The sequence below is a fragment of the Giraffa tippelskirchi genome, chromosome 1 (assembly GCF_054371585.1).
Source record: "Giraffa tippelskirchi isolate mGirTip1 chromosome 1, T2T-mGirTip1v1.2.pri, whole genome shotgun sequence".
NCBI lineage: Eukaryota > Metazoa > Chordata > Mammalia > Artiodactyla > Giraffidae > Giraffa > Giraffa tippelskirchi.
The window spans coordinates 180,390,749-180,418,133 of NC_137275.1; the positions used below are offsets into that span (position 1 = coordinate 180,390,749).

A 27,385-nucleotide genomic window follows, 5' to 3' on the forward strand; every position below is an offset into this window, starting at 1 on the left:
CTGCTCACGTCTCATCTCCATTCCTTTCCAGTGAGGAAGAGGAGGCTGGCAGACTTGACCGGGCCCATCATTCCCAAGTGCCGGAGCGGCGTCTAGTGTGTGCGGGTGCCGACCACGCCTTTGAACTGGACGTGTTCTCCTGATAAGCTGTGCTCTGCAGTGGGAACCGGAAGGCAGGATGCCAGCACAAACCCTGTTGTGGTTCAGTTCTTCATGCACTAAAGTTTTAGGTTAGCTAGTGGTTGTAGTTGAAAATTTTATAAACTATGGTTAATGTGAATTTTTTCTTTAGTCACAGAAATTCAGTCTGTTTATTATTTAAAAACTAAGAAGCCCCTGAACCGGCAGATCTTACTGAAGACGATGTTAGAGCAGCAGTGACTTAACCCCAGAAGTCCAGTTTCAGTGACCTTGGTATGTGGTGTTTCAGGTATATTTAAAATGTGTAACATGAACAAACAGCACCCTCTTCCACATGGTTGAAAAGCATTATAAAATATTTTATTACAAATTTGATCTTAGCTCTTTAACAAACAGATCATCATTATTTATTAATCCTCCTTTAAATTTTAAGAACCTCAAGATTAAAGTTGCTAAATTGATTTCTGGATCAAGAAAGACAAGCCCACAGAGCTCTGCCAGCAGTCAAAGAAGGATCCTTTTGCTGGTTACCAGGAAGTGATAGAAAAAGCCAGTAATGAAAATTCAAATTTTAAAAACCATCCTTTTAAAAAAAACAAAAACCAATTCCAGGCAACAAGCATTTCCCTGGGTGTTCTTTATCAACATCTGGGATTTATTTACAACACTGGAGTCAGAATTGTTTGCTTGCCGAATGCCAGCCTTACAATGGATGTGAAAACCTATGGCCAAATACTTGAAAACACTCATAATTGCACAGTCAGTAGTGGGCCAATGCCTTATGTGAGGTAAATCACTATTGAGATGAATTTCCAGTCCATCGTGGCTTATGCTTACAGACTTCAGCCACCCTGTCACATCACTTATTAGACAAGTCACCACTGATCTCGCCTGTAAATGAAGCCTCTAAAGGGCAATGGTGAAGACAGTCTAGATATTTAAGAATTAGGAAACCTGGCCAAACCACCCAAGATGGTGAATTCTGAAAATGTAATTTTGGCATCTCTGCCAGATCCCTTTTTAACATCATGTGCATCTCCTGGGATCCAGCAAAGATGTTAAGCCACACTGCCCTTGTGCCTTTTAATATACCACAGTGCCAGTTAAACCAGTATTTCTGCTGCTTGGGGAGTTATTTTCATGAGTGATTCAGCAAATCTTACGACAAAGGACAGGGCAAAGAGCAGACGAACATAGACTAAGCTGCAGAGCACTGAGCAGAGAGGCTTTTGATGGAAAAAAGTCTTGCATACTGAACTGTAATGATGTGGACAGTACAGGGCAACCAGAGATGGAGCCAGGGCCTCACCACCATGGAGGAGTGCCTACTGAGGCTGCAGATGGGCCCAGGAGTGGCTCTGTGCTTCAGGGACAGCCAGCCCCACTCAGCTTCTCCTTGAAACACAATTGCAGCTGTATTCTGCATCACTGGAAACTGCAATATAATATTAAATCTGTTGGTCTATGGATGGCTGTGCATGTGTTTCTTGGGACTTGTGGGCCAGGGACATGTGCATGATGTGTTGGCCAGAGGCTGGGAAACCACCATAGCAGTGCTCAGTAACCTCACACAGGATGTCTTGTGTTCTGAGGTGTTTACCTAAAAACTACTGCCCAGATGTCAGTGTCATCGAGCTCATAATGTGGTTCTCTCAGACACTTAAGAGCTAGTAGTGTTGGTGTTGAGGGAAGCAGAAACTATTACAGGGAAATCTCTCAGAAAACAAATCCATAAAAAATGAAGATGGCCACATCTTCTTTAAGACTATCTCCTCCGCCAGATGAACTGTTCATCTAGACTTGAGGTGGCTAGGTTTTTTTTTCTGTAAAAGGCCAGATAGTTCAGGCATACCTTGCTTTACTGTGCTTCACAGATATTTGTTTTTACAAATTAAAGGTTTGTGACAACCCCACATTGTCAGATGACAGCATTTTTTAGCAATAAAAAATTTTAATTAGGTGATATACATTGTTTCTTTAGACACAATACTATTGTACACTAACAGTCTACAGCATAATGTAAGCATACCTTTTATATACACTAAGAAACTAAAAAGTTCGTGTAACTCATTTGATGTGGTGGTTTGGAACTGAATCTGCATCTCCGAGGTACACCTGTAAATACTGTAGGCTTTGCAGGCCATAATGTCTTTCTTGTAAATGCTTAATTCTGTCAAAGATCATATGTAAGTGAATGGCTGTGGCTAGTCCAATAAAACTTTATTTAGAGAAAGAGGTGGGCCACATGCTGTAGTTGGCAGATCCTGGTCCAGTGCTCTGAGGCCAGCAGGGAAGAAAGGGTAGGGGTGGATAGTGGATTGACCTAAGAGGCCCGGTTCTGAGAAGTCCACTTCTAGGGCCACATAGCTTTCATTTTTGCCATCAGGACAGACAGGTTTGCTGATGAGAAAAATGACTACTGCCAGCCCTGCTGCATGGTGCAGAAGGGGCAGGGCAGGTCACCAGGTTCAAGGCTCTCTCCCTTAGGAACTTTGGGATCCCACAGAGCTCACCTTTTTCTGTGCTCTAGCACCTTCTGAGCCAGAATGTCTCTGGTAAGAGGTCAGCACCCAAATTCCTCTTCCCTTCTCTTGTGGAGGACAGGTGCCAACAATGGTGACCAGCTGACCATGGTGGCTCTGGCAGCTCTGAAGTTCCCTGTTTCTCTGCTAGTGCAGCCCTAACATTCTCCAATACATGGTGGCCCCAAACCTAGCTGTGTGAAGGCCTGGGGAAACATAGAGGGGGCCGCTCCCATGAGCATGGCCTGTCCCCATCAACATCCAGCCTGGGCCCTGGGCTTGAGGGGAGTGGCCCCCGCTGTGAGAGGCCCCTGGTGTGAGAGCTCCCTCGGTACACGTGGCCGTCGGGCTGTACACTCGCATTCCTCTTTAAAGCTGCTCTGGACTGGGCTTGCAGCCTGTCTGTTCCCTTTGTCTTGACACGTGACACAGCAGGCTGTGAATCCTTGTTCTTGGCAGGCAGGGCAGGTCAGGACGAGCTGGCGGCACTGGGGGGTGGAGCAGAGTTTATAGTGGTCCCATGGGACCCCACAGTAGGAACACTCTGGGAAGAAAGAAAAGCCTTGTTACAAAAACACAAGCACACGTGTGTGTGCACACACCGTGTAGACAGGCACTTCTCCTGTTCCTAAACCTAGCCCTTTGCTCATCAGCATCTAATGTATCCTTTCGGGCCTGGGGAAGGTTTCTGAACAGTGTAAATCTCTTGTCTTCTAACCAACAAGGTTCCCCCACCCATCCCCACTTTTTTGGGTTAGGTTGCTTCAGGGAATTGTCTTTTGATTCTAGCATTCATGGACCCATTTTTCTTTTCCCCATTTAGAAAACAGGTAGTAACGTTTCTCTGTTCCATTAATTAGTCCCAAGCTGGCCAACACCCTTTGTTGGCCTTTTTCCTTAACACCATTCCCTTTTGCACTGAGACACAACACGCCTGAATACAGGTGACTGCACATCGAAATTCTGCAGTCCATACCCGTCTCCCCAGGCCTGTGGATCTACTCTGGCCAGGGTACACTCGACCACAAAGTCCTAAAGCTCATGTATCTACTTTCTCAGCCCCCTTTCCCTGCTGATCCTATTACCACTGATAATACCATTCTTCAAGTCTCCTCAGCCAGCTTATCTAAGCTACCTTTGGGCCCTCTCTCCCCCCTTTCTTCTCCCTCTAGCGCCATTAGAGATCTGAAGTTGCTTCCAATAAGAGAGACAAAATAAGACCATTAAAATGAATAAAAACATCAAGAAGAAAGGAGAGAGGAAATCAAGCTCCCATCTTATTTATTATCCAGGTGTTAATTCAATCTCAGTCCCTGGTCAAAGAAGTTCTAAAAAATTCTGACAGTCACTAGGGTTGTCTGCTTATGACCTTTCCCATTCAGAACAGTGGCATCCAGGAGAAAGATCCATTTTCTTAAAGATTAATTTCATCCTCTTCCTACTGACTGTTCTCATCCGGTACCACATGTTATTGTGGACTCCAGACTACAGTCTCACCACAGGCTTCCTGTAGCCACTCTGCCTCTGGCCCTGGGCTCAGCTCCCACCTTGGAATGCCCTACTCACCACTCTAGACATGCATAACACATGTGTCCACACACCATCTAACTGCTGCTGCTGCTGCTGCTAAGTCGCTTCAGTCGTGTCCGACTCTGTGCGACCCCATAGACGGCAGCCCACCAGGCTCTGCCGTCCCTGGGATTCTCCAGGCAAGAACACCGGAGTGGGTTGCCATTTCCTTCTCCAATGCATGAAAGTGAAAAGTGAAAATGAAGTCGCTCAGTCGTGTCTGACTCTTTGTGACCCCATGGACTGCAGCCTACCAGGCTCCTCCATCCATGGGATTTTCCAGGCAAGAGTACTGGTGTGGGTTGCCATTGCCTTCTCTGACACATCATCTAACCAGGGGTTCTTTTATTTGTGCTGTGAAGTTACTTTACAGTCTAGTGAAGACTATTCTTGGAAAAATGTTTTTAAAATGCAGAAAATACATAGGATCACAAAGGAAACCAACTATACAGAAATACAAAATAACTATTCTTCAGAGTCTGGGATACAGTATGGTATTTAACACATAAAATAATAAGATTTAGTGATGGGCCTAATAACTTTCCATTTTGAAGCAATGATGCACATAAATGCTATTTTGAAATATTCACAGCAGCTGTAATAATGAAAATGCTGTGATTTCTATTGATGACAAAGTCACAAGTACATCCAATACACCTGATTTGCTTCTTATATTCATAATTGAAGTGCTATATTTAGTGAGGGGTTATGAAACCAAAGATGAAATTATTTTCCAGTCCAAATTCACAGGCCCCCTTAGTAGAATATTATCGACTCCAGGTTAAGACCCTGGATTTAGCCTGTTAGTTCAACTCTTAGCAAGTGGACAGAGTGAGTGAGGTTATCCCCATTTTAAAGGACTTGTCTAACTAGTAAACAACAGAGTCAGATCCCAACCCAGGCCTCCTAATGGTCAGGGTTCTGTCTGCTCCACCACTGCATCCCCAGCTCTGGTGGGAAATGGTGGTGCTGTGCAATCCTTTTCCCTTGCTTTATTTGTCAAGTAATCAGTACTGGCCTGCCTTCCAGAAAGTTAATACAGAGGGTGTGCCTGCTCAGGAGTTCCGGTTCTGAGCCAGTGCTGACCTACCTGACACTATGTCATTGTTGAAGGATAAAGCATAACGCTCATCGAAAACAAACAACTTCCCTTTGTAAAAACCATCAGGAAACTCCTCCAGGTACTTGTGGATGCCACCCTTGAGCTGGAACACTTCCTTGCACACTCCCTGTGTGTGGAAACACAAGAGGAAATTTGAGGAGACTAGCAGAGACCAGTAGGAAGCTCCACAGAGAAGCGACATGTGGTAGGAAAGCCAAAATGGGGCTCCTGGTTCCCCTGTGGGACACTGAAGAACTGCTGACCAAGGGGGGAGAGGAACCAACTGGCCAGACCTTGCCTGCTAGGGGAATGGCTGAGGACAGCAGTCAGGGCCTTCACTCTCTAGATCCTGGGAGGCTCAACTATTTTTGTGGCTCCCTAAATATAGGTAGACACCTGTTGGGACATGTAATGTTACTGAATTTGCTCTTCTCAGCATCAAGCAAAAGGATTAGGAAAAGGGAGATGTCAACTAATCTTTCCCTTTTGTACTTGATGAGTCTTGCCCTTTTATACTGATGAGTGCTTTTCACATCTTGAGATTTAAGAACTTCATATTTTATACTTAGAAACTCTATGCTGGAACCATAGAAGGGGACAATAAATCCTGCTGGCTGGGGGTGGGAGCTTCGTTCGCCTCCATGCCTGCAGTGCCCTGAGGTTGGTAACTCACCTTGGTTTTCAGGTAGGCTGAACCCCGCTCACAACGGATGCCCCCAGTGCAATACATCAGCACCCTCTTCTCTTTGAAAAGTTCTAGATTTTCATCAATGTAGCTAGGGAAATAACTGAATTTCCTGATGTCTGGGGCTAAGCAGCCCTGGAATCGTCCCTACAATATAGAAGCAGAAGAAATAAAATTGTCAGAAAAACATACCTGGTAAGAACAAAGATTGTTTCTGTGTCAAACACCACTCCTCAGCCCTGCCTTGGCAAGGAAGCATTTGCTCGCTGCCATTTTCATCCCATACTCTGACCTTTCAAACTTCAAGAGCTAGAACTTAGAAACAAGGCTGGGTGGGCTTTGGGTTACCCATTCAGAGACCTTGGGGAACTGGAGAGGTTGCCCAAGGCAAACCTGACAAGATCCTGACAAGTGTCAAGGGGTAGGCATATGGGAGACAGTTCATTTTGTGCAAGATGTCTTTCTTTAATCCATATTTTCTTAGCCTTTCTCACCAGATTCTGAGTTCAAAGGCTTGGGTTTTCTCTGCTAGCAGCGGGAGGAGAGCCACTGACTGGGCCACAGGTGGGCACACAGCGTCCCCTTCAGAAACATGCTGTGCTGTGGGAACTCAGTTGTGGTTTTACTTACTATTTTGCTTTCATAAAAGTTTCTGCAGTCCAATAGGATAGTATCACTTTCTTCTTGATTTGCCTGAGACAGAAACTTTTCTACTTCTTTATGAAATTCACCTGGGGATAAATGGATTCCTAAAACCAAACAAAAAATTGGTTAAAAACAAAACCAAATCACACAGGGCCCAGCCCACTGATTTCCATTTGTTCCTCCCCACCTAAACCTTTCCTCTTCATAATTACAGTTATGTCTGAAAATAATGCTATCTGATCAGCATAATGACAGAATGTAGTAATTCCATGTCCTCCCTCTCTCTCCTAAGATAAGCACTGTAGAGACCTGGCAGTTTAGAAATAATTAGTCAAAGAATTCTGCATCCTCATACTTGGCCTAACCCAATGATAAAAGCCAGACTGTAGAGATGTAAACTGCCATGTGGGTTTGCTGGTCCATGTTACGGCCAGTGTTCAAGTGTTCCTGTACATGGAGGGGTCTGGACATGTATATGCTTGACTATAGGCTTTAGAAACTGTTCTATACCAACATCAAGTCCAAGGTTAAGAACCTCAGGAAGGTGTGAGCATATGGTTATGGAACAAAGTTTGAATAAGTCTTTAAAAAATACAACAAAGAATGTGTCTAAGTTTGTGTGCGTGAGTAAAAGAGAAAAGGGTTTGACAGCAGGAATGAAATATGAGAAAGAAGCAAGAGAGAAAAGATGAAAGGCCAGAAGGAGAGAAAGAAGATGAAGTAAAATACAAGGAGACTAAAAGGAAAGAACCGGTCTACTGGGGCCTTTTGCCTTCTCTACTCTCTAGGGGAGAAATATTCCTATACCTTTACGGGTGCAGACATCTCAGTAGTTTGTGAAGAACTTTTGGTGAATCTGGCAGGGGAGCAACCACACCTCATGGGTGGGGGCTCTGGTGCGTCAGTTACCACTCATGATCGATCCTGACAGCACCACTCAGGGATGGATCCCAGCAGCCCCTTGAAGCTGCTGGGTACCCAGATGGGGTTAGAGACCCAGAGCATGACCGAGGAATCTAGATTCCTGCCTGCCCATCTGAGGATTGCAGGGAGAATGTAACAAGGCCGGATTTTATATGTGACTGTCACATAATTATAGGCACCAAAACAGTGGGGTGGAAAGGGAGGTTCAAAACTGTGATGACAAGCATGGAAATCTGCTGAGCCTTCCCCTTACAGGGAGCTGCAGGGAACCCAACCTGTTTCCTGCTGCTGCTATTAGTGTGGCTACTCTCCTGGCCCTGTGGAGGCCTGATCAAACAGTGACTCACATAGACCTGCTTAGAAGAAATGCCTTCAAACAATGCAGCTCAAAGGAAGGCAGCATAGCACTGCCTGGAGCCCATTCTCCCCTCACCTCCACGGCGAGGTCCTGTAGTGCTGACGAGGTCCTCCTGCCAAGGTAAGGACACTACACAGACACGGCCCTTTGGGGCTTTCTGTCCTCATACATGAGTCTCCTTCCCCAGCTGCTTGTATCTTACTCCCATTTCCCTCTGGTTTAACTCTTATCCTTCTTTTTAAACATTTACATATTAAAAAATGAACACAGAGCCAGCCAGACCTTTCTGTTTCCTGATGAAAGGAGACACTACTACCTATGAAGTAGACTTGGGGGAAAAAAGGAAAGAAAAGAAAAATGGAAATCAAACCTGAATCTGATCAAGTCTCTAGATGTGAGCTGTCTAATATGGTAGCCACTAGCCAACATGTGGCTAACGGGCACTGGACATGGGGTTTGAGATGTGCTGTAATAAGGGTGACACATGCAGAATTTCAAGGACTTAGTATACCCCCCCCCAAAAAAAAGGTCACATATCTCTCTGTTGTTGTTGTTATAGTTTTTATTTATTTTTGGCAGTACTGGGTCTGTGTTGCTGCATGGGCTTTTCTCTAGTTGGGGTGAGCAGTGGCTACTCTCCAGTTGCAGTGTGCAGGCTTCTTGCGGTGGTTTCTGTTGTGGCAGAGCACAGGCTCTAGGGCACACCGGCTTCAGTAGTTGTGGCACATGGGCTCAGTAGTTCCAGTTCCCTGGCTCTAGAGCACAGGCTCAATAGTTGTGGCACACGGGCTTCGTTGCTCTGCAGCCAGGTGGGACATTTGTGTCTCCTGCGTTGGCAGGCAGATTCTTTACCACTGAGCCGCCAGGGAAGCCCCTAAAATATCTTATTAATAATTTTTTACATTGGATACAAGTTGAAATAATATTTTGGCTACACTGCATTAAATAAAGGGTATTATTATTTTTTTTAAATGTAGCTACTGGAAATGTAAAATTCCATCATGGCACACATTATCTTCCTGTTAGATAGCACTACCATAAGTGTGGCTAGAATTCACAGGAAACACAGAAGACAGAGGAACATTACATGGAGATGCAATCAGCATTATCCTGACTGTAGGAAATGCTACAAGCAAAATTTTCTAATTCCTTCAAAAAATAAACTGCATGGTTAAATAAAAGATGGAGGCTCTAGGTTAAAAGGGACTTAAAGGGCTCAATCACAATGAGTAGACCTTACTTGAATCCAGATAGAAACAAACTTTAAAAATTATGAGATAACTGGGAATTTTAAGCCCAGGCTGGATATTCAATAATATTAGAGTAATTACTATTAAAATGTTTTGGATATGATGGTTTTATAATTATTTATTTTTAAAAAATCCTTTTATTTTTTAGCAATATCTACTAAAATAGGAATGAAATGACATGACATCAGGATTCTCTTCTAAATAATCTAGTTTGGGGGAAGGAAGTGGGGATTGATGAAAGTTGGCCTTGAATCTGTCATTGTTGAAGCTGCAGGGTAGGAACATGGGCGTTCACTGTAATATTTTTTCTACTTTTTAAAATGTTTGAAATTTTTAATAGTAAAAAGTAAAACAAAAACCCCAGCCAAACAAATGTCTTTCAACCACGTATGGTACCCATGAGTGAGGGGGGAAAGAGAATATTCTAGAGCAGTTGCAAACAAACTGCTTTCGTGTTGAAAGCTGCTTGCTTCCTATAGCAAAAAGTCTGTATGTCTTATCCATTTGATGAACTATTTACAAGTAATAATTACACTCTTCCCAAATTGCTACCTTTGGAAAGAGAAAACAATTTCTTTCCAAACCATCACCAAGAAGAAGAACTAAGCCAGGTCATTCTAAGCAGTGAGTCTCCAATCATCAGAGCACCAAAGAGAAGAGCCAGCTTGAGCACTGAATGACACGAGTGTCAGCCGCCCCACAGCCATTCTAAGAGAGAATTCACTACAACTCTTGCTGATCAGAATGTCTAGGTTTCACATTTGTCTCCATATTAAGATTTGTCCCTATGAAGAAAAGGAAAATGTTTCTTCTTAAAGCAAGCATACCAGGCTTCTTATAGGAGATCTTATTGGGACTGATCCCCATGGGCACGATTTCTTCAAACACACCAACACGCAATTCTGGAAAACAGCAAGCTCCTCCTTTGCTGGTCTAGCCAATGAGAAACAAAACAGAATACAGTCTTTCTTTCCCATCTCCAGGTATGAGATATTTATTAAGTTGAATTATCTGGAACATTCTATGCTCTAACTCCCTTCTCCGCACTGAAAGAGCTGTTCCTAATTTGAGGTTTCTTAATACTTCAGCTACCCTATTATTACACAACAGATGTAATCTTATATTTGGCACTTCTTTATTGCGTATCTACCATGTGTAGAAATGTCAAATTGAAAAAGTGTTTCTATAGCAATAAGCATTTAACTATAAAACTGAAACACTACCGAGCAATTTCTATATGTAAGCTTGCATCCAAGCTTTTGTTCAGGAGTCACAACCTTTTCTTTTCATATCATCATCACCAACACTAACACTTACTAGCAAGGCATTTCCCACCACCTCTGTAACCCATGACACTAAAGCATCAAGTTACTCCAACATAAAGTCTCTCCTTCAGAGAGCATCAGCTTCATTCCCGCTGTGGTGTGAGTACTGGTCTGATCCCACCAAGTTTACTGAACACGCAGTGATCCCCTGAAACAGGTGGTCTCTCAAGTGAGCAAACATGGCTAAGTTTGAGAGTTTAGTGTGTGTAAGCTGTAATGTCCTTATTCTACATAAAAAGGCCCATGATCAAGTGGTGGCAACTTGGAAGATGAATTGAAAGGAGCATACTCTTTCTACTGAGCTGTCTCAAGACCTAGAGGGGAAGTGGTGTTCTGTCCAGCACGGCTTACTTCTTTATGGTGATCTTCTTCGTAGCCTGGAGTGGGAAGAGGCACTGAAGCAGAAGCAAATGGCTCTCAATCCCTTTTCTTTTCAATCTCTCTTACCTTAAAATCATCCTTATACAGGTAATCCTTAAACAGTGGGCAGGAAAGCATGACACTGACATAGAGTCTGGTGGCCAGTCTGCTTCCACCAACAGTCCCATTGATTCCTTCCACAGCAATTCGAACCTGAGACACAAAACAGTGAAAAAAGGAATGCAGCCGTCCGTGTTTCTCTTTGTTTTGGTTGGCAAGTTGTGTCTCTTTGTTACCCTGTGGCCCGCCAGGCTCCTCCGTCCATGGGATTTCCCAGGCAAGAATACTGGAGTGGGTTGCCAAGCCCTCCTCCAGGGGATCTTCCCAACCCTGGGATCAAACCTGCGTCTCCTGTGTTGGTAGGCAGACTATTTACCACTGAGCCACTGGGGAAGCCCATATTTGTAGCTCAGTTTAGATTTCTGCAGGGCAGAACAGGTTCATGTGTATTGATGAAGTTAACAGGAAAAGCAGAAACACTGCTATGGACACCAGAGTGTTACCACACAAAGATGCCTGCAGTTTTCTGAAATGGCACTGCCCACAGTTCAGTTGAGGTGCTCAGTTAACATATGCTGAACCAGAGAATAAAATGGTTAAAACAACTGGAAAGTCCCATTTGCTATGATGATCCAGCTGTCCAGTGGCCAAAGCTTAACTTAAATTCAGGGCAGCAGATCTAGAATCAGGATTCAACTTTGCCACTTAACTTGCCAAGTGGCCCTGAGAAAATTCTCTTTTCTGAACCTCAATTTCTTCATCTTGATAAGAGAGATGAAAAAGAACCAATAATGAAAAACTGCTGAGGAGATATTCCTCAAGTCCTAAAGCACAGAGCACATCTGAGGGCCGGGAATACACGCGAGCACTCTCTGCATGGTTTGTGGGGTGGGGGGCGGGGGGCACGTAAGCCCACCACTGCAAACCCACCTACTGGGAGGAGCTTGTGTCTGCTTTGTTCCTTGTTGCATACTCAGTGTCTAGAGTAGTACCTACCCACAGTAGGCATTAGATACGTATTTGCTGAGCAAATGTGTATCCAAACCTGAAGATTTCTGGCTTCTCAACCCTCTGTTCTCTCTGAAATGCTTCACTGGTTGGGGGACATTAAAGCATGGATTAAGGCCCCTACCCTAAGAGGCAATGCTCTGGGGGGCCTGCAAAGTTACTTGTTCTGGTACCTCAAAACCCTTCAGATAAGTTTAAAGATGGATCATCTTTAGAAGAGCTAGCTTTCTAAAGTTAGAAAGTGCAACACTGTGTATCATGGTATTCTCTGGAAAGAGAAGTAACTTAGAGCAGAGTTCTATATTATTACATTGTTACTTGGCTCAATTCTTTAGAGCATGGATAGAAATGGGATTCATTTCACAAGCCAGGACCTACTCACTAGCAGTAGCTCTCCAGAGTTCCATGATTCTGGGTCACATCCAGGCTCCTTGAGAAAGAGATGCAGTCTAGTGAGCCTGATCTGGGCTGACAAAGGGAAGCAGGAAGCGTATGCCATCTCTGCTGTACAGGCTACTGCACCTATTACCAACTCATTTTTTTAAGGGACAACATAGAAAAATAGAGCTGAGCCAGCATTAACTGGAAATCTACCCTAAAACTGTCTCTGACAGGGGCAAATATGATGAAGAGGTAAAGGTTTCTGTGTAACTGTCTTTTGGGTAAGCCAGAAGACTCTTCCCTATGTTATTTTAATCCCAGAACCCAAATAAAATATAAGTATGTGCACTCCCTGAATACTGAGGATGGGCAACTTCTAAAACCCATGCATTAGACTTTCAGCTCCTATTGAGGAATTCCTCAACTGAAACCTTCAAAGTAGCTGCTAGGTGAGGAAAGCCTTTACCTCAGAGATGAAGAGCAACAGTTAGCATTTAATGAGCACCTTTATATTATAAAGTTCCTGTCTTTATATTATAATCCTGAAAGGTAGATATCATAATTCCCACTTGACAAAAAGGAAACAGAAGCTTAGAAATCAAGTAATTTAAGAGAAATCAAGTAATTTACCCAAGGGCACAGAGTTAGGGGGTGGTAGATCTGGGATTCAAAACCAGATCTTTTGGGGTCCATCTCTTATAATTTTCCTTTCTAAAGCCTCTAATGTATTTGCTCAAATTTCTTGAGGCAGTAAGAAGTATATAGCAAGGGGTCAGAAGCTTCTTTCCATAATTCTAGAATTTTCAAGTTCTCCCCTTTCCCTACAAATGCCAACATTCTTCCAAATCTCCTACCAACACGAAACTTGAAAACTTGGCAGGTATCCCTGAAGCCTTAGAATTTAAACCTAAGAGCCAGGGAGGTGCTGCCACCTTGTGGGTAGAGACCCTCACTGCCAGTTCACCTTGCCCCAAACTACAGAGAGATTCATCGCCTGTTTTGTGCACTCAGGTTTATGTTCCATCTTTCAAAGTGTTCTCTAAATACAGATGATGATATATGTATATAAGCCACAAATGTTCTTTTTTTTTTTTTTTTATAATGCACCAGCAATTTTGCCAGGAATTGACACAGTGATTAAAAAATACATAGTTTTTGCCCTTTGGGAACCTACAAACTAAGGAAGGTCACAGATATTAAGATAAAAGTCACAAACTGACAAGTGCTATGAAAAATAACTGCAAGATGCAGTGAAATAGTATATCTGGAAAACTGAATTTAGATTAAAGGTCTGGAAAGATGTCTTTGACAAAGTGTCACTAAAACTGAGAAGTGGAGACTAAGTAAAAATTAGGAGAAATGAGTGGCTGTGGGAAAGTTCCTTGAAGAAAGTTTTCTTGTAAAAAGGCCCAAAGGCACCAAAAAAAATTTGTGGGCTCCAAGAAACTGAAAGGCTATTTTGCTGGAGTGTAATGAGTAAAGGGAGAAGGAAATAGCAACCCACTCCAGTATTCTTGCCTGGAGAATCCTGTGGATGAAGGAGCCTGGTGGGCTGCTGTCCATAGGGTCGCACAGAATTGGACACAACTGAAGCAACTTAGCATGCATGCATGCACTGGAGAAGGAAATGGCAACCCACTCCAGTATTCTTGCCTGGAGAATCCCAGGGATGGAGGAGCCTGGTGGGCTGCTGTCTATGGGGTCGCACAGAGTCGGACACGACTGAAGCGACAGCAGCAGCAGTGAGTAAAGAATGGCATCAGAAAAGTACAAAAGGTAGAAGGGGCCAAAGTGTGCAGGAAACTTAAGGGCACGTTAAGGATCTGGGTTTTACTCTAAATACACTGCATAGACACTGAAAGATTGTGAGGAGGGAGGGAGAGGATTTCATTTCCTTTTTAAGATCATTCTGGCTGCTGTGTAGAAAATGATTAAATGGGGGCAAAGATGGAAGAATGGAGAGTAGTCTGGAAGCTACTGAAAGGAATGAGGTAAGAGAGGGTGGGGCTAGGTCTAAGGAGGTGGAAATGGAGGATCAACAGATATGTTAGAGGCAGAAATGTCAGGACTTCGTGATGAACTGATGAGGTAAATGCAACTTTCAGTCACTATCTGCAAGAAAACATGGGTGTGAAAAATATCACTGATCAAGTGATTGCCTCAGGAAATAAAAACCTGGGACAAGTGTAGGAAAGGTTAGTGTCATAACCAGAGGGAATATATATATATGTGTGTATGTGTATATATATATATGTATGTAATTATCAAAGATTTTTTTTTAATTCATAATCCTATCATGTAGAGATAATCATGACTAACATTTTGATATTTACTACTTGTCATCTTTTTACACATGCTTGTGGTTTTGTTACAAACATTCATTTTTTATTCAGCCTTCTCCAAATATTTACTGTCTGCTATATTTGAAGCCCTGTTCTAGCACTGACAGTACATCAATCGATTAAGACGAAGTTCCTATCCTCTTGAATTCAAGAGAGAAAGGAAACAAAACGATAAAATGGTCAAGGACTGACATGTTCTAGGAAAATTAAGAAGCAACTTGGTATCACACCTGTATGTACAGTTCTATAAAACATTTTTCCAGCTGAAGTGAAGTGAAAGTCGCTCAGTCGTGTCCGACTCCTTGCAACCCCATGGACTATACAGTCCATGGAATTCTTCAGCCCAGAATACTGGAGTGGGTAGCCTTTCCCTTCTCCAGGGGATCTTCCCAACCCAGGACTCGAACCAGGGTCTCCTGCATTGCAGGCAGATTCTTTACCAACTGAGCTATCAAGCAAAGAATCAGAATATAATGCCTACTTTTACATAGTTTTACTGGAACATGTGCTGTGCTTACTCACTCAGTCGTGTCCGACTCTTTGTGACCCCATGGACTGTAGCCCACCAGGCTCTTCTGTCCATGGGATTCTCCAGGCAAGAATACTGGAGTGGGTTGCCATTTCTTTCTCCAGTTATCTTCCCAATCCAGAGATTGAACCCAGGTCACCCACAGTGTAGGCAGATTCTTTACTGAGCCACCAGGGAAACCCCTGGCCATACCCATTCTTTTACATATTGTCTATGGTTGTTTTCATATTAAAATGCCAAGGTTGAGTAGTTTTGTGCAAAGTCTAAAATATTTACTATGTGGCTCTGAAGTTTGCTGATCCTTGGTCTATACCTTTATATAGTCTTATAAAACACCGTTTTATTTTTAACTGAAGTGTAATTGATTTACAATGTTCCACTAATTTCTACTGTACAGCAGAGTGATTCAGTTATATATATATTTAATATTCTTTTCCATTATGGTTTATCACAAGATACTGATTGTAGTTCTCTGTGCTATACTGTAGGACTTGGTTATTTATCCATTCCATGTGTAATAGCTTACATCTGCTAACCCTAACCTCTCACTCCATCCCCCCCCAGCCCCTTCCCCCTTGGCAACCACAAGTGTTCTCTATGTCCATGAGTCTATTTCTGTTTCATCGATAGGTTCATTTATATCATATTTTATATTCCACATGTAAGTGATATCACATGGTATTTGTCTGACTTCACTGACTGTAATAATTTCTAGTTGTATCCATGTTGCTGCAAATAGCATTATTTTATTCTTTTTTTAATGTCTGAGTAGTATCTCAGTATATGTATATGTACCACATCTTTATCCATTCATCTGTTGATGGCTACTGTGAATAGTGTTGCTATGAATGTAAGGGTGCATGTATCTTTTTGGATTAGTTTTGTCTGGATATATATTATTGTAAGGAATGGGACTACTAGATCATATGGTAATTCTGTTTTTAGTTTTATGAAGAATCTCCACACTGTTTTCCACAGTGGCTGTACCAGCTTATATTCCCACCAACAGAAAACATTATGTTAATAGCTATTTAGTATTCTATTTAAATGCTTAGCATGATTTCACTAACTTCTAAGAACCCAACTGGTGAATCCTTTCTGTAACAAGCAAGCCAAGGTGGAGGCAAGATAAGCCCTGTGAAGCGTAAGTGATAAGGGAGAAAGTGTTACCTTGCCCGTGAGGTGCAGATGCTGACACAGAGCTGTCTGCCAGGCACAGACCCAGTCAGGATCCTTCAGGTCACAGTAGCAGTAATAAAGTAGCACCTCCCCTTCATCGCTGCCCTGGCCACTATAAAAAGAAAACCATGGGGAAAGAGCAACTGAGTCACTGGCATGAAAAGGCTACAATTCATAAAGCAGATTCAGGCAGAGTCAAGAGGGAAGGCCTAATGGAGCAACTCATGCCTGCCCTGGCTCCTAACTATCATTCTTCTCCTGGATTGAGAAGCAACTCTGGTCTGTATTTGCTCTAAAGAAGACAATACCTGCACCAAACTGCTTCCTTTCTAAAAAGTGAGCTTACTTTGATTTCCTTGTTTAATCATCATATCTATGAAACAGATATTAATAACCCCTTTTTAAATTTGAGTCCATTCTGGCTTATACTCTAAGAAAAGGCAGTATCTGTTTTGAATCTCTCTCTGTACAAAAAAGTTTCACTTTCATTTTTTCATGTAATCTTCTTACCCATGAGACAGGTTATTATCATCCCCATTTTATAGCTCAGTGAACTGAGCCCAGTTCATCCAGCATGAAATAGATGCAAAGGGACAGTCAGGACTGGAACACCAGTCTTCTGACACTAGAATCCATACTCTTCCCACTGCACTGTGCTGACTTTAACTAACTCGTCATGGGCCCTGGGTGGGTGTCTTATCCCTGAGCCTTGATTTCCTCAACTGTAAAACCAGAGGACTGACATAAACTGCCTTTCTCAAAGTGTGCTCTGAAGCTAGTCCATGAAATCACTTGTCTGAGAAATCCTGCAGACAGTATCTCCCTCTTTGAGAGTCACAGTGAGAGCCCCTCATATATTGAAGGCTCTGCGAAGTTCTGCAAAAAAAAGAACATTTTAACGTAATGTTTCCCCAATTTAATTGTCTTTAGCACCTCTTTTCAATACCTGAGAGCACCCTCCAGAGCTAGTGCTGTAGAGACATTTTAGAGAATGCTGTCATAGATGGTAATTCAGGTCCCATCCAGCTCTGAACTCTGTGACTCTCTCATCAATGCCCTCTTATTTCAGGGCCTAGTCTCCTCTAACACCTGCTTGTCTGTTAGTGTATCTGTTTTCCTCTCTCTAAATTCCTGTAACAAATTATCATCTGAGCCACATGATTTTAAGTGATAATTGCATAGCTTGTCTTATACCATCTGCTAAATGTTTTGTGTATCCTTTTTCTTTGTTCTTCTAACTAAAAAGCAGGTCCATACAGAAATGAAGAGACCACATTTGTATAGCACTTAACAGTTCACGTGAGCTCTTACCATCATCATTTTATATAATTCTTAGAGCAATTCTGTGAGGTAGCAGAGCTGGCATTATTTCCAGTTTTAGAGGTGAGGATGTAAAGGTATGAAGAATTTAGTGACTAGCTCAAGTCTAACTCCAAGTTCAGTTCTCTTTCTTTCTCTTCTTTCTGATAAGCAAAAGGAACTGGCATTAAGACCAGTGACAAAAGTTTATCAAATGTGGGCATTTTCTATTCACTGAATAGTTTAGGAGTTCCTTAAAGTCAGAAATCTGTCCTCTACAATTACATAATATTATGATGTGGTGAGGTTTTCAAAGGCAGATCTAAACTTCTAACCCTATGCCTTAGTTCTAGAAGTTAATTTACTTTCTAAAACATATTCAGCTCAGAAAACCACATCTGGTAATAAAAACCCCTTTCTAAGCTGACACTTCAGGGTAGAGGAATCATGAACATCTCTGGGCCTTCCAACTTCTCTTTGGAAATAACATTTTCTGTTCTTTACCTCTCCCTAGAAAAGTAAAGACATAAGATGGCTTCCAAGATACCTAGAGTGCACTGCCAGCTGCATAGGTATACGCTACTGCATAGGCTATACCTATAGGTCTTCTATTACACACAGAACATGTTTATCGGCCTAGCTTAGGCGGTAGAGAAATTCTGTGTGTTAAGGATCTGCCATTTTAGTGGATGGGTGGTATCTCATTCCAACTGGAAAAACATTTTTCAATGAAACAAAAGGTACAGAATGAAATTCTTACCTTATCAGCTCATCAGGGTTAAAGCAGCTTATATCAGGGAGCCAAGTAGACACTTCTTGGTTACGGGTAAGGTCCTCTTTGAAAGGGTTCCTTTTATCTGCAGACTCAAGACTCTTGCAGGTGCTCAATGTCACAGCCAGCTGCTTTAAAACGGAAGCGGTCTCATGGCAAATCTCCTCAACATGTTGGGTTGCCACGTGTCTGTGGATGCTGGTTGGGTCTGTAAATAGTTGCTGACAGCATTTCCACCATTTTTCTTTACATTCACAAGGAGGTGCTGGAACTTCTTTAGTTTTAACGAAAAGGGCAAATGCCTGCAATTACATTTCAAATATGTCACTAGTAAATAACCTTAGGTTTTAGGTTAGAATGAAAGTCTCAGTGAAATTTTTTCCATAGGGGTTTCTAGTTTTAGGTCCTACAATTCTGCAGAACTTCCTGAGAGACTGAACTTCTTTCAGAAAGGAAGTGGTCAAAGAAATTATGGAATATACTTACTATGGAATATTAAGCAGCTCGTTTCAAACTGCATGGGAAAATATTTATGGTATAATGTGAAATGGAAAAAATTGAATAAAATTTGCTTATATCATGTAATCTCAATTACATAAAAAAGTACATTGAGGGGACTTCCTGGTGGTCCAGTGGTTGAGGATCCAGCTTCCAGTGTGGGGAACGCTGGTCTGATCCTTGGTCCAGGTACTAAGGTCGCACGGGCCATGGGACAACCAAGCCCACTGTGCCTGCGTGCTCTAGAGCCACAGCCACAGTGAAAACCCCACATGTCCCAGCTAAGACCCAATGCAGCCAATAAATAAAGTTTTTTTAAGTGTATTGAAAAGCATGGAAAGAAATGTACCAAATGTTTTGATTTGGTTTTTGGAAGATAACTTTATTGTTATTATCAAGAGGATTTAGGCGAATTGTTAAAAAAAACTAAACAGAAGAGAAAATTATAGATGTACCATAATTCTTTTAACCAATTCTAAATGAATGAGCTTTTTTTGTTTCCAATATTTGCAATTATAAGCAATGGTGAATGAGCATGTCAGCATATATCTTTCTATACTTCTTTAACCATCTACTTAGAATAAATATTTAGAAGAAAATTTTGGAGGTGAAGAAGCATAAATTTTAAACTGTGATTAAGTAGTGATTACCTGAAAAATCATTACCAATTTATACATTCAGCAGCAATGCATGAGGATTCCATTTTATCCACAGCATTTTATCAGTATTAAATTTTTTTGTAGTATTTTCGATTTTGACCCAAATAAAAAGCAAAATAAATACCCTGTTTTTATTTTCCGATCTTTGATTTGTAGTAAGGTTGAATATTTTTTCATATTGATTCTATGTTCTAGTTTGCCTGTTCATACCTGTTGCCTATTTTTCTACTGTGGCATTTATCTTATTGATTTGTAAGTAGTTTTAGTGACCTTTTATTGATCATAGTTACTCAAATTTGTTTCTCTGCTTGTCATTTGTTTTTCAACTTTGTTTATGGTGTTTTTTGATGTCAAAATTGAAGTTTATACATTATGGTACAGTTTATGGCATCTATGATTATCAGTCTTTCAAGATATTTTCCCTCTTGGTTTCTAGAAAGAAAGGTATTAATATTTTTACATTTTATATATATATATACGTGCACACACACACACAGTGCTTATATAGTTTAAGATTGTTTAAAATAAATAACAATTTATATTAATGTAATATTTAAACAATTTTCTTAATGCATCTGAAGACTACTGTAAAGCATCCAAAATTGGGCACTTTGAAGAATAATAATTATAAATATGGAGCATCATTTTTAGATCTTCCTTGATCTGTACACAACCATATCTGGATTGTCCCAGACTGAAGCAGGATGGGGTAGTCTGAAATTACACTGGAGGGCACTTTTTAGCCTCTCGTGCAGTTATCATTCTGTATAGGCCAAAAAAAAAAAGAGCAGTATGTCAACTTGAGTGCTTCTTTGTATTATACTTAGAACTTCAAATCTTGTTCTCTAGTTGAGGGTACTAAGAAGGAAAGACTTATAAGGAAAGAAGGAGAATACTTTTTACAAGGAACAGGCTAAGCATTACGCAATTATTTCAGTTGACAATTACTGTACATCAATAATTACTATGACTATTAGTTTATATATAAATGTAAGGTACTGTATCCAAGGCCTCATTAGCATCATTGAGGCCTCAAGAAGTCATGATCCTTAAAAAAATGCAGTATATAATCTGAATTTTTTTTCCTTCTTTCCTCCCTTCTTCCTTCATCAAAAGTCCTCAGGCAGGCGTGAGTGAGGTGGGAGGCCCAGTGTTAATGTGGCCTGCCACTGGTCTTTTAGGGCCTTTTGAACAAGGCATTGAGGATCCAGCAGCAGCCAGGGCCCATGTGGGGTCTGCTCAGGAGAGAGAGGCAGGCCAGAGCTAGGAAGGTAGCTCAGAGGGGGTGAGGCCTGTGTCGGGAAGGCAGGCCCTGATGGAGGAGGCAGCTTGGCAGTGTGGGGAGACTGACTGCATACAGGGGAATAACCAATTAAGTATACATACTGGGACTACAGAGAGCTAGGTTTGCCATCAAACTTCATCATATAGGGAAGTTATAAATATAAGGAGAGAGAATAAACCTGGTGATATGGGAATGGAACTGAAGGTTCCGAGAGTATGAACTCATCTGGTTTATGCTGATATGAAAGTAAATATAAAAGTATGATATATAGAAATGTGTTTTTAACTATATAAATTCTTAGCTCTATCCACCATCTGTGCTTAGCTCTGTCCACCAGATGTCCTGAGAGAAGGAAGCAGCAACTTAGTAGAAGTGAGTTTATCTAGCCCCTTGGTTTTGGTTTTCCACAGTTCTCCATGAGAAAGAACCAGTGTTCCTTGAAGAAATGTCTGACTCCAGGGATGAGACAGAGAAAGAACAATATGACCCTGAAACATCTTGTTAAATCAGAAAGTAAGGAAATATTCAAAGAATGATGGGGGCAAGTCAAAAAGGCATAGATACCAGCTGGAATCCCAGCCAAATCTGAGATGATCTGAGAATCAAAATAAAAAATGATGATAAGGGATTATCACCCACTGAATAAAATGGCATTCTTGAATACACACTGATACAAATAAATTGGGAGCAAAGAAAGCTCTTCCTTACAGAAGACTGCCAAGTAAGAAATATAGAAGGAATGAAGCAATTAGAAAGTCACCATTTAGAAATCATCACAGTAATAATCAACTGAAGCAAAGAAACACCAATGGATCTAAAACTGGTAGATGAAAGTTCATTGTGAAATAGCCTATTTACATAGTCTCAAACTATTTTCCCTCAAATAGTGAATAACTAAAAGGGAAACTTTATTGCTTTATTGACTATGCCAAAGCCTTTGACTGTGTGGATCACAATAAACTGTGGAAAATTCTGAAAGAGATGGGAATACCAGACCATCTGACCTGTCTCTTGAGAAACCTGTATGCAGGTCAGGAAGCAACAGTTAGAACCGGACATGGAACAACAGACTGGTTCCAAATAGGAAAAGGAGTACGTCAAGGCTGTATATTGTCACCCTGCTTATTTAACTTATATTCAGAGTACATCATGAGAAATGCTGCGCTGGAAGAAACACAAGCTGGAATCAAGATTGCCGGGAGAAATATCAATAACCTCAGATATGCGGATGACACCACCCTTATGGCAGGAAGTGAAGAAGAACTAAAGAGCCTCTTGATGAAGGTGAAGGAGGAGAGTGAAAAGGCTGGCTTAAAGCTCAACGTTCAGAAAACTAAGATCATGGCATCTGGTCCCATCACTTCATGGCAAATAGATGGGGAAACAGTGGAAACAGTGTCAGACTTTATTTTTGGGGGCTCCAGAATCACTGCTGATGGTGACTGCAGCCATGAAATTAAAAGACGCTTACTCCTTGAAAGGAAGGTTATGGCCAACCTAGACAGCATATTTAAAAGCAGAGACATTACTTTGCCAACAAAAGTCCGTCTAGTCAAGGCTATGGTTTTTCCAGTGGTCATGTATGGATGTGAGAGTTGGACGGTGAAGAAAGCTGAGCGCCGAAGAATTGATGCTTTTGAACTGTGGTGTTGGAGAAGATTCTTGAGAGAGTCCCTTGGACTGCAAGGAGATCCAATCAATCCATCCTAAAAGAGATCAATCCTGGGTGTTCATTGGAAGGTCTGATGTTGAAGCTGAAACTCCAATACTTTGGCCACCTCATGCGAAGGGTTGACTCATTGGAAAAGACCCTAATGCTGGGTAGGATTGGGGGCGGGAGGAGAAGGGGATGGTTGGATGGCATCACTGACTCGATGGACATGGGTTTGGGTAGACTCCGGGAGTTGGTGATGGACAGAGGCCTGGCGTGCTGCAACTCATGGGGTCGCAAAGAGTCGGACACGACTGAGCGACTGAACTGAACTGAAAAGGGAAACAATAATTTTAAAGCAAAGAAATCTGACAAGGCACTTCCTGAATCAGATACCCAAAGTTAACATCGCCAGTAACAGGACAAATTGGCACTGTGACTGCCTGACAGAATGCAACCGGATGAACACAGTGTCTCTTGTGGGGCAGTCTTGTTAACAAAAACCATAACTTGAATCTAATCACAAGGAAACATGAGTAAAAAATCATGAGAGACGTCCTACATGTAACTCAACTATCACCTTCTAAAAAATCACCGTCATGATTTCAGGAAAAAAAAATTAAAAGTGGTCCAGATTGAAGACTTTTGAGACATAACAACTAAACATGTGACCTTAGAGTGGATCTATACAAGCCATTTGAGACAACTGATGAAACATGAATGGAGCTGCTGGGCAAAGGCGATCCTCCATAGAATTCTGGCAGCCTTTCTGTAGGTTTGAAATTATTGCAAAATAACAACAACAACAAAACATCTGTATCCTTTGGGTTTCATTTTCAAGGAAATCTGTGTGGGATGCAGGCAGAAGGGTAGAGTATAGAAGTTATAAGAAGAGACATCTATTCTTCATTGACGTGGAGCCAATATAAGATGATTTTGCAAGAGGAACAAAAGCCTGGAGGTAAGAAAACTAAGTCTCAACTGTATTTCTTCAGTCAAGTCATTTTCCTTTGAGCTTCAGCAGGAGGAGAAGGGTTTAGTCAATGATCCCTGAAAAAAGCATAAATGGCCCAGAAGAACAGCATCCATACTACCACACTGGAACCCAATTCTTGGTAAGCTTGCAGCATTCCAAGCTACTCTGTTCCTTCTCCCAACCAACCGAGCCCTGCCAGCTGGACTGGATCAGGAGTCTTAGACAGCAGCTGCCCTAACACCTGTCTGTTCTTCTATGACTAAGGCTCCACCATAAATTAGGTGTTTCCGAGCCATACCTTCCTGTGATCCTCCTTTGCCTGGCACTGAACTAAGATTAACTAAGATCTGGTTAATCACTGGACACAGTACCCAACATGATGCAGTCTTTCTTTTGTAAAGCAAATGTTACAAGTGACAAATGTGACCAGACCTGACTAGAACTTACTGTGAACGTGGCAGCAGCCTGGTGTCTCACCAGCGCTCCACTCCCTGGAGGACAACCTTGATGAGTTACTTCTAGATATATCTACATTAACTGTACCTACATGATCCTGAAACATCAACAGCAATTTTACCTTTTTCTTTGCAAATGAGTATTTCTTCTTTGTACTGACATCTAACTCTGCCTTGAGACTGCTACTGGGATTGATAAGACTCGTGTCTTTCAAATCCAGGTCTGAAAACCTTAAAACACAGGCCTCCAGGTCATAATCTCCTTGGTCTGGTGAAGTGGAAGAAGGCATCTGGTTTGGCTCCAGCCGTGGGGTAGGTTCTTTCTGCTATCACCTAGGAAATAAGCAAGGGAAAAACAACAACGTCCAAGTCTTTGATTACTACTTGAAGTAAATCAATCATGCAAATGAGCATGGCCCAGTAGCCCAAGCTATCCATTCGTTCACTTGTTCATCCAAGAAATATTTATTTAGCACCAACTCTAGGCCCTGCACTGTTCTAAGCCCTGGAGATGTAGTAGTGAAAGAAACAGAGAAAGTCTCTTCTTTCTTAGAGCTTACTTTTTTCCAGTGGGGAGAGAGAGGAGGTAAACAAATGAATTAAACTGCCTTTTTAAAAAAAATCAGATGGTAGAAAGGGCTATGAAGACAAATAAGCAAGGTAAGGAGACAAGAGTGATGGAGGGACTCTTTAGAACTCAGAGGGTAGTTTTAAGTCTTTCTGAGACAGAAGCATTTCAGCAGAAACCTGAATTAGAGGGTAAGCCATGCCAACATTTAGGGGAAAACATACCAAAAAAAAGTACCAGGTGCAACCAAAATCAACCAAGCTGTGTGTTAGTAACTTTAATTATAAATACTCTTCTCTGTTGTCCCCTAATTTTTGAGCTACTCAAATTCCCTTCCTTAGAAGAAATAACTATCTAGAGAGCCTCATTTTAATGAGTCAAACTTATATTTTGTATCACTCAGTCATATCCGACTCTTTGCAACCCCATGGACTATACAGTCCACATAATTCTCCAGGCCAGAATACTGGAGTGGGTAGCTGTTCCCTTCTCCAGGGGATCTTCCCAACCCAGGGATGGAACCCAGGTCTCCCGCATTGTGGGTGGATTCTTTACCAGCTGAGCTACCAGGGAAGCTCAAAGAAATGAGCCAAAAGAAATATACAAACTGCTACTATGGCCAAATCTTGTCAAAAGGAACACAGTACACCAACCTGATGTATTCTTTTATAAAGCAAATGTTACAAGTGATAAATGTGAAGAGTAACAAGAAAGACTAGGGAAAGTATGGGCTTTGGATTGTGGTGCAGCTGGGTGCAAGTAAGTGAATCTGGGCAGGATATTTACCTTCTCTGAGTTCTAATTCCCAAAAGCGTAAAATGGGGATGACAGTATCTACCCTGCAGGACTGTGGTGAGGGCTAGGAAGCTGTTCAAATGCAACTGTTAAAACCAAATTCTTGCTCTTCCTCAGTCTTCCTTACCTCAGTAAACAACAATTCTATTCTTCCTGTTACTCAGACAAAAACTTTGGGATTCTCATTTCCTTCTTTTTTCAGATGATTAAAAAGCCTATCAACTCTGCTTTTGAAATACAATCACATCAGACCACACTGCACCACCTTCACTACCAGCCTCCTTCAAGACATCATTTGACTGAGTTACTACAGTTGCCCAGCTGCCCTGTTCCTGTAGAAGCCACAGAGATTAACTTTTTTTAAATTTTTATTTACTTATTTTACTTTTAGCTGTGCTAGGTCTTTGTTGCTGCACACAAACTTTCTCTAGTTGTGGTGCAGGGGCTTCTCCTTGTGGTGGCTTCTCTTGTTGTGGAGCACAGGCTCTAAGCCCCCAGGCTTCAGTAGTTGTGGCTTGCTGGGCTCTAGATCTCAGAGCTCAGTAAACTTACGCAGGATTTAGTTGCCCCACACGGCATATGAGATCTTCCCGGACCAGGGATGGAACCCACGTCCCCTCAATGGCAGGCGGATTCTTAACCACTGGATCACCAGGGAAGTCTGAGGTAACTATTAAAAAATAAGTCAGATCGCCCTCCAAAAGCTTCTAAATGTACCAGGATCAAGTCCAAGGTCCTTACAAAGCCCCATCCACCATCTCCCTTAATCTCATCTTCTCCCACTTTTACTCACTACCTGATTGCATCGTTTGCTGGTTCCTGAATGAGTCATCATCACTAAGAAAGCAGTTTTCTTTTGTTCACCTCTGCATCCAGAACACTGCCTGGCACATGACATATACAATGTATTTGTCGAATGAAGTAAGAGTGATTGGGTGGCCAGGGAAGACTTCACTAAGGGCCCGATGTTTGAACTGAGACAAGGAGCCATCCATGCAGATTTAGGAGCAGAGATCTTCAGGCAAAGGAAATATTCCTCAAGTGGTAAACAGCTTGACTTACTGCAGGTGCAGGAAGTCAGAGTGGTTGGAATACAGTGATGAGAGTAAAACCCTGTAGAAGAGGTCATTGAAGAGCTGTAAACAAAGGAGTAACGTGATCTGATTCAGATCTGTTCTGAAGGTAGAGCCGTCAGGGTTTACCGGTAGACTGTTCTTTGGGAAGTGAAGGAAAAGAACCTAAGAATGACACCTATCCAAATTTTTGGATTAAGCAGTAGAATGGATGGTGCCATTTACTGAAATGGGTAAGACTGAAGGAAGAACAGATTAGGCCAGGAGAGTGAAACAAAAGTTCCATTTCAGATATGTGAAAATTTCATATGGCTAAGGACAAGGCAGTTAGATACGCAGCTGTAGCGCTCACCAGAGATGTCAGAGCCAGGGATATTCAAATACACATATGGAGGTACCCGATAACTATTGAAAACGTTACTAAAATAATCACTCGTTCCTTCCTAAACCACAAGTCAGAGGAGCGAGAGATCAGATGACGGCCAGAGAGTAACCCTGGAGTAGCTGGCTCACGCTTCAGAGGGTCCTTCTATCCCCGCGTCACTGGAGCCGCCTCCTACACCGGCCTCACCCCGCGCACCGGGCTTGGCCTAATCTCTCCGCCCAGCTTTCCCCAGCCGGCAAAGGCCGGGAAGTGGGAGAAAGATGAGCACGTACCCGCCTGTCCTGATCCTTTCTCAGATCTTTCTTCACCGAGCGGTCTCCGCCTAGCCAATTGCCACCGCTCGCAGCCCCCCTCGCGCTCGCAGGCGCCCTCGCGCTCCCAGCCCCCGCCTGTATTTAGGAAGGAACGCCCTACCGCACCTCGCTCCGGAAGTTAGGCAGTTGGCGAAAGGGCCGCCGGGAAAACCCCCGGGAGGCCCCGAGAGAGGGGCTGAAGTGGAGGCGAGGACTAGAGGGTCCCTCCTAGACTACCCGCCTGCAGGCGTGGCTCGCGGCCTGCGGGCTCGGCCTGGCGGAAGAGGCGGTGCTCT

The 27,385-nt window shown here is 42.3% G+C and overlaps 2 protein-coding genes across 14 annotated transcripts in view; one reads left to right on the plus strand and one right to left on the minus strand.

The window, feature by feature from the left end:
* Positions 1 to 1,610, plus strand: part of TMOD1 (tropomodulin 1) — a 91,187-nt gene extending 89,577 nt beyond the window's left edge. For 10 of the 11 annotated variants that reach the window (XM_081511311.1, XM_081511269.1, XM_081511335.1 and 7 more), the window contains one exon: positions 32 to 1,610. In XM_081511311.1, coding sequence (XP_081367437.1) covers positions 32 to 96 — 65 coding nt within the window. In that variant the 3' untranslated portion in view covers positions 97 to 1,610. The other variant, XM_081511346.1, reaches the window with a different exon arrangement.
* TSTD2 (thiosulfate sulfurtransferase like domain containing 2) lies at positions 480 to 27,375 on the minus strand. Of its 3 annotated transcripts, none has more exons than XM_081511246.1 (10): positions 27,216 to 27,375; positions 24,098 to 24,308; positions 18,440 to 18,753; positions 16,372 to 16,492; positions 10,969 to 11,094; positions 10,024 to 10,129; positions 6,650 to 6,768; positions 6,008 to 6,166; positions 5,323 to 5,461; positions 480 to 3,207 (listed from the first exon to the last, which is right to left on the minus strand). In XM_081511246.1, the coding sequence occupies exons 2-10, from the start codon at positions 24,263 to 24,265 to the stop codon at positions 2,918 to 2,920; spliced, it is 1,542 nt and encodes a 513-aa protein (XP_081367372.1). In that variant the 5' UTR covers positions 24,266 to 24,308; positions 27,216 to 27,375; the 3' UTR covers positions 480 to 2,917. The 3 variants fall into 3 exon arrangements, with proteins under 3 accessions (XP_081367372.1, XP_081367362.1, XP_081367382.1); XM_081511236.1 differs by lacking the exon at positions 27,216 to 27,375 and adding an exon at positions 27,069 to 27,183; XM_081511256.1 differs by lacking the exons at positions 24,098 to 24,308; positions 27,216 to 27,375 and adding an exon at positions 27,069 to 27,183.
* Positions 27,376 to 27,385: the final 10 nt, after the last annotated feature.

What these genes read in the sequence shown, in the direction of transcription:
- TSTD2 (XM_081511246.1), bottom strand. Translation starts at nt 24,265, where the DNA reads ATGCCTTCTTCCACTTCACCAGACCAAGGAGATTATGACCTGGAGGCC. An exon ending in ATCTGCACCTCACGGGCAAG is followed by an intron (nt 11,095 to 16,371) that starts GTAACACTTTCT and finishes TTTGTGTCTCAG; the next exon opens with GTTCGAATTGCTGTGGAAGG. An exon ending in GATCTCCTATAAGAAGCCTG is followed by an intron (nt 6,769 to 10,023) that starts GTATGCTTGCTT and finishes GTTTGGTTTTAG; the next exon opens with GAATCCATTTATCCCCAGGT.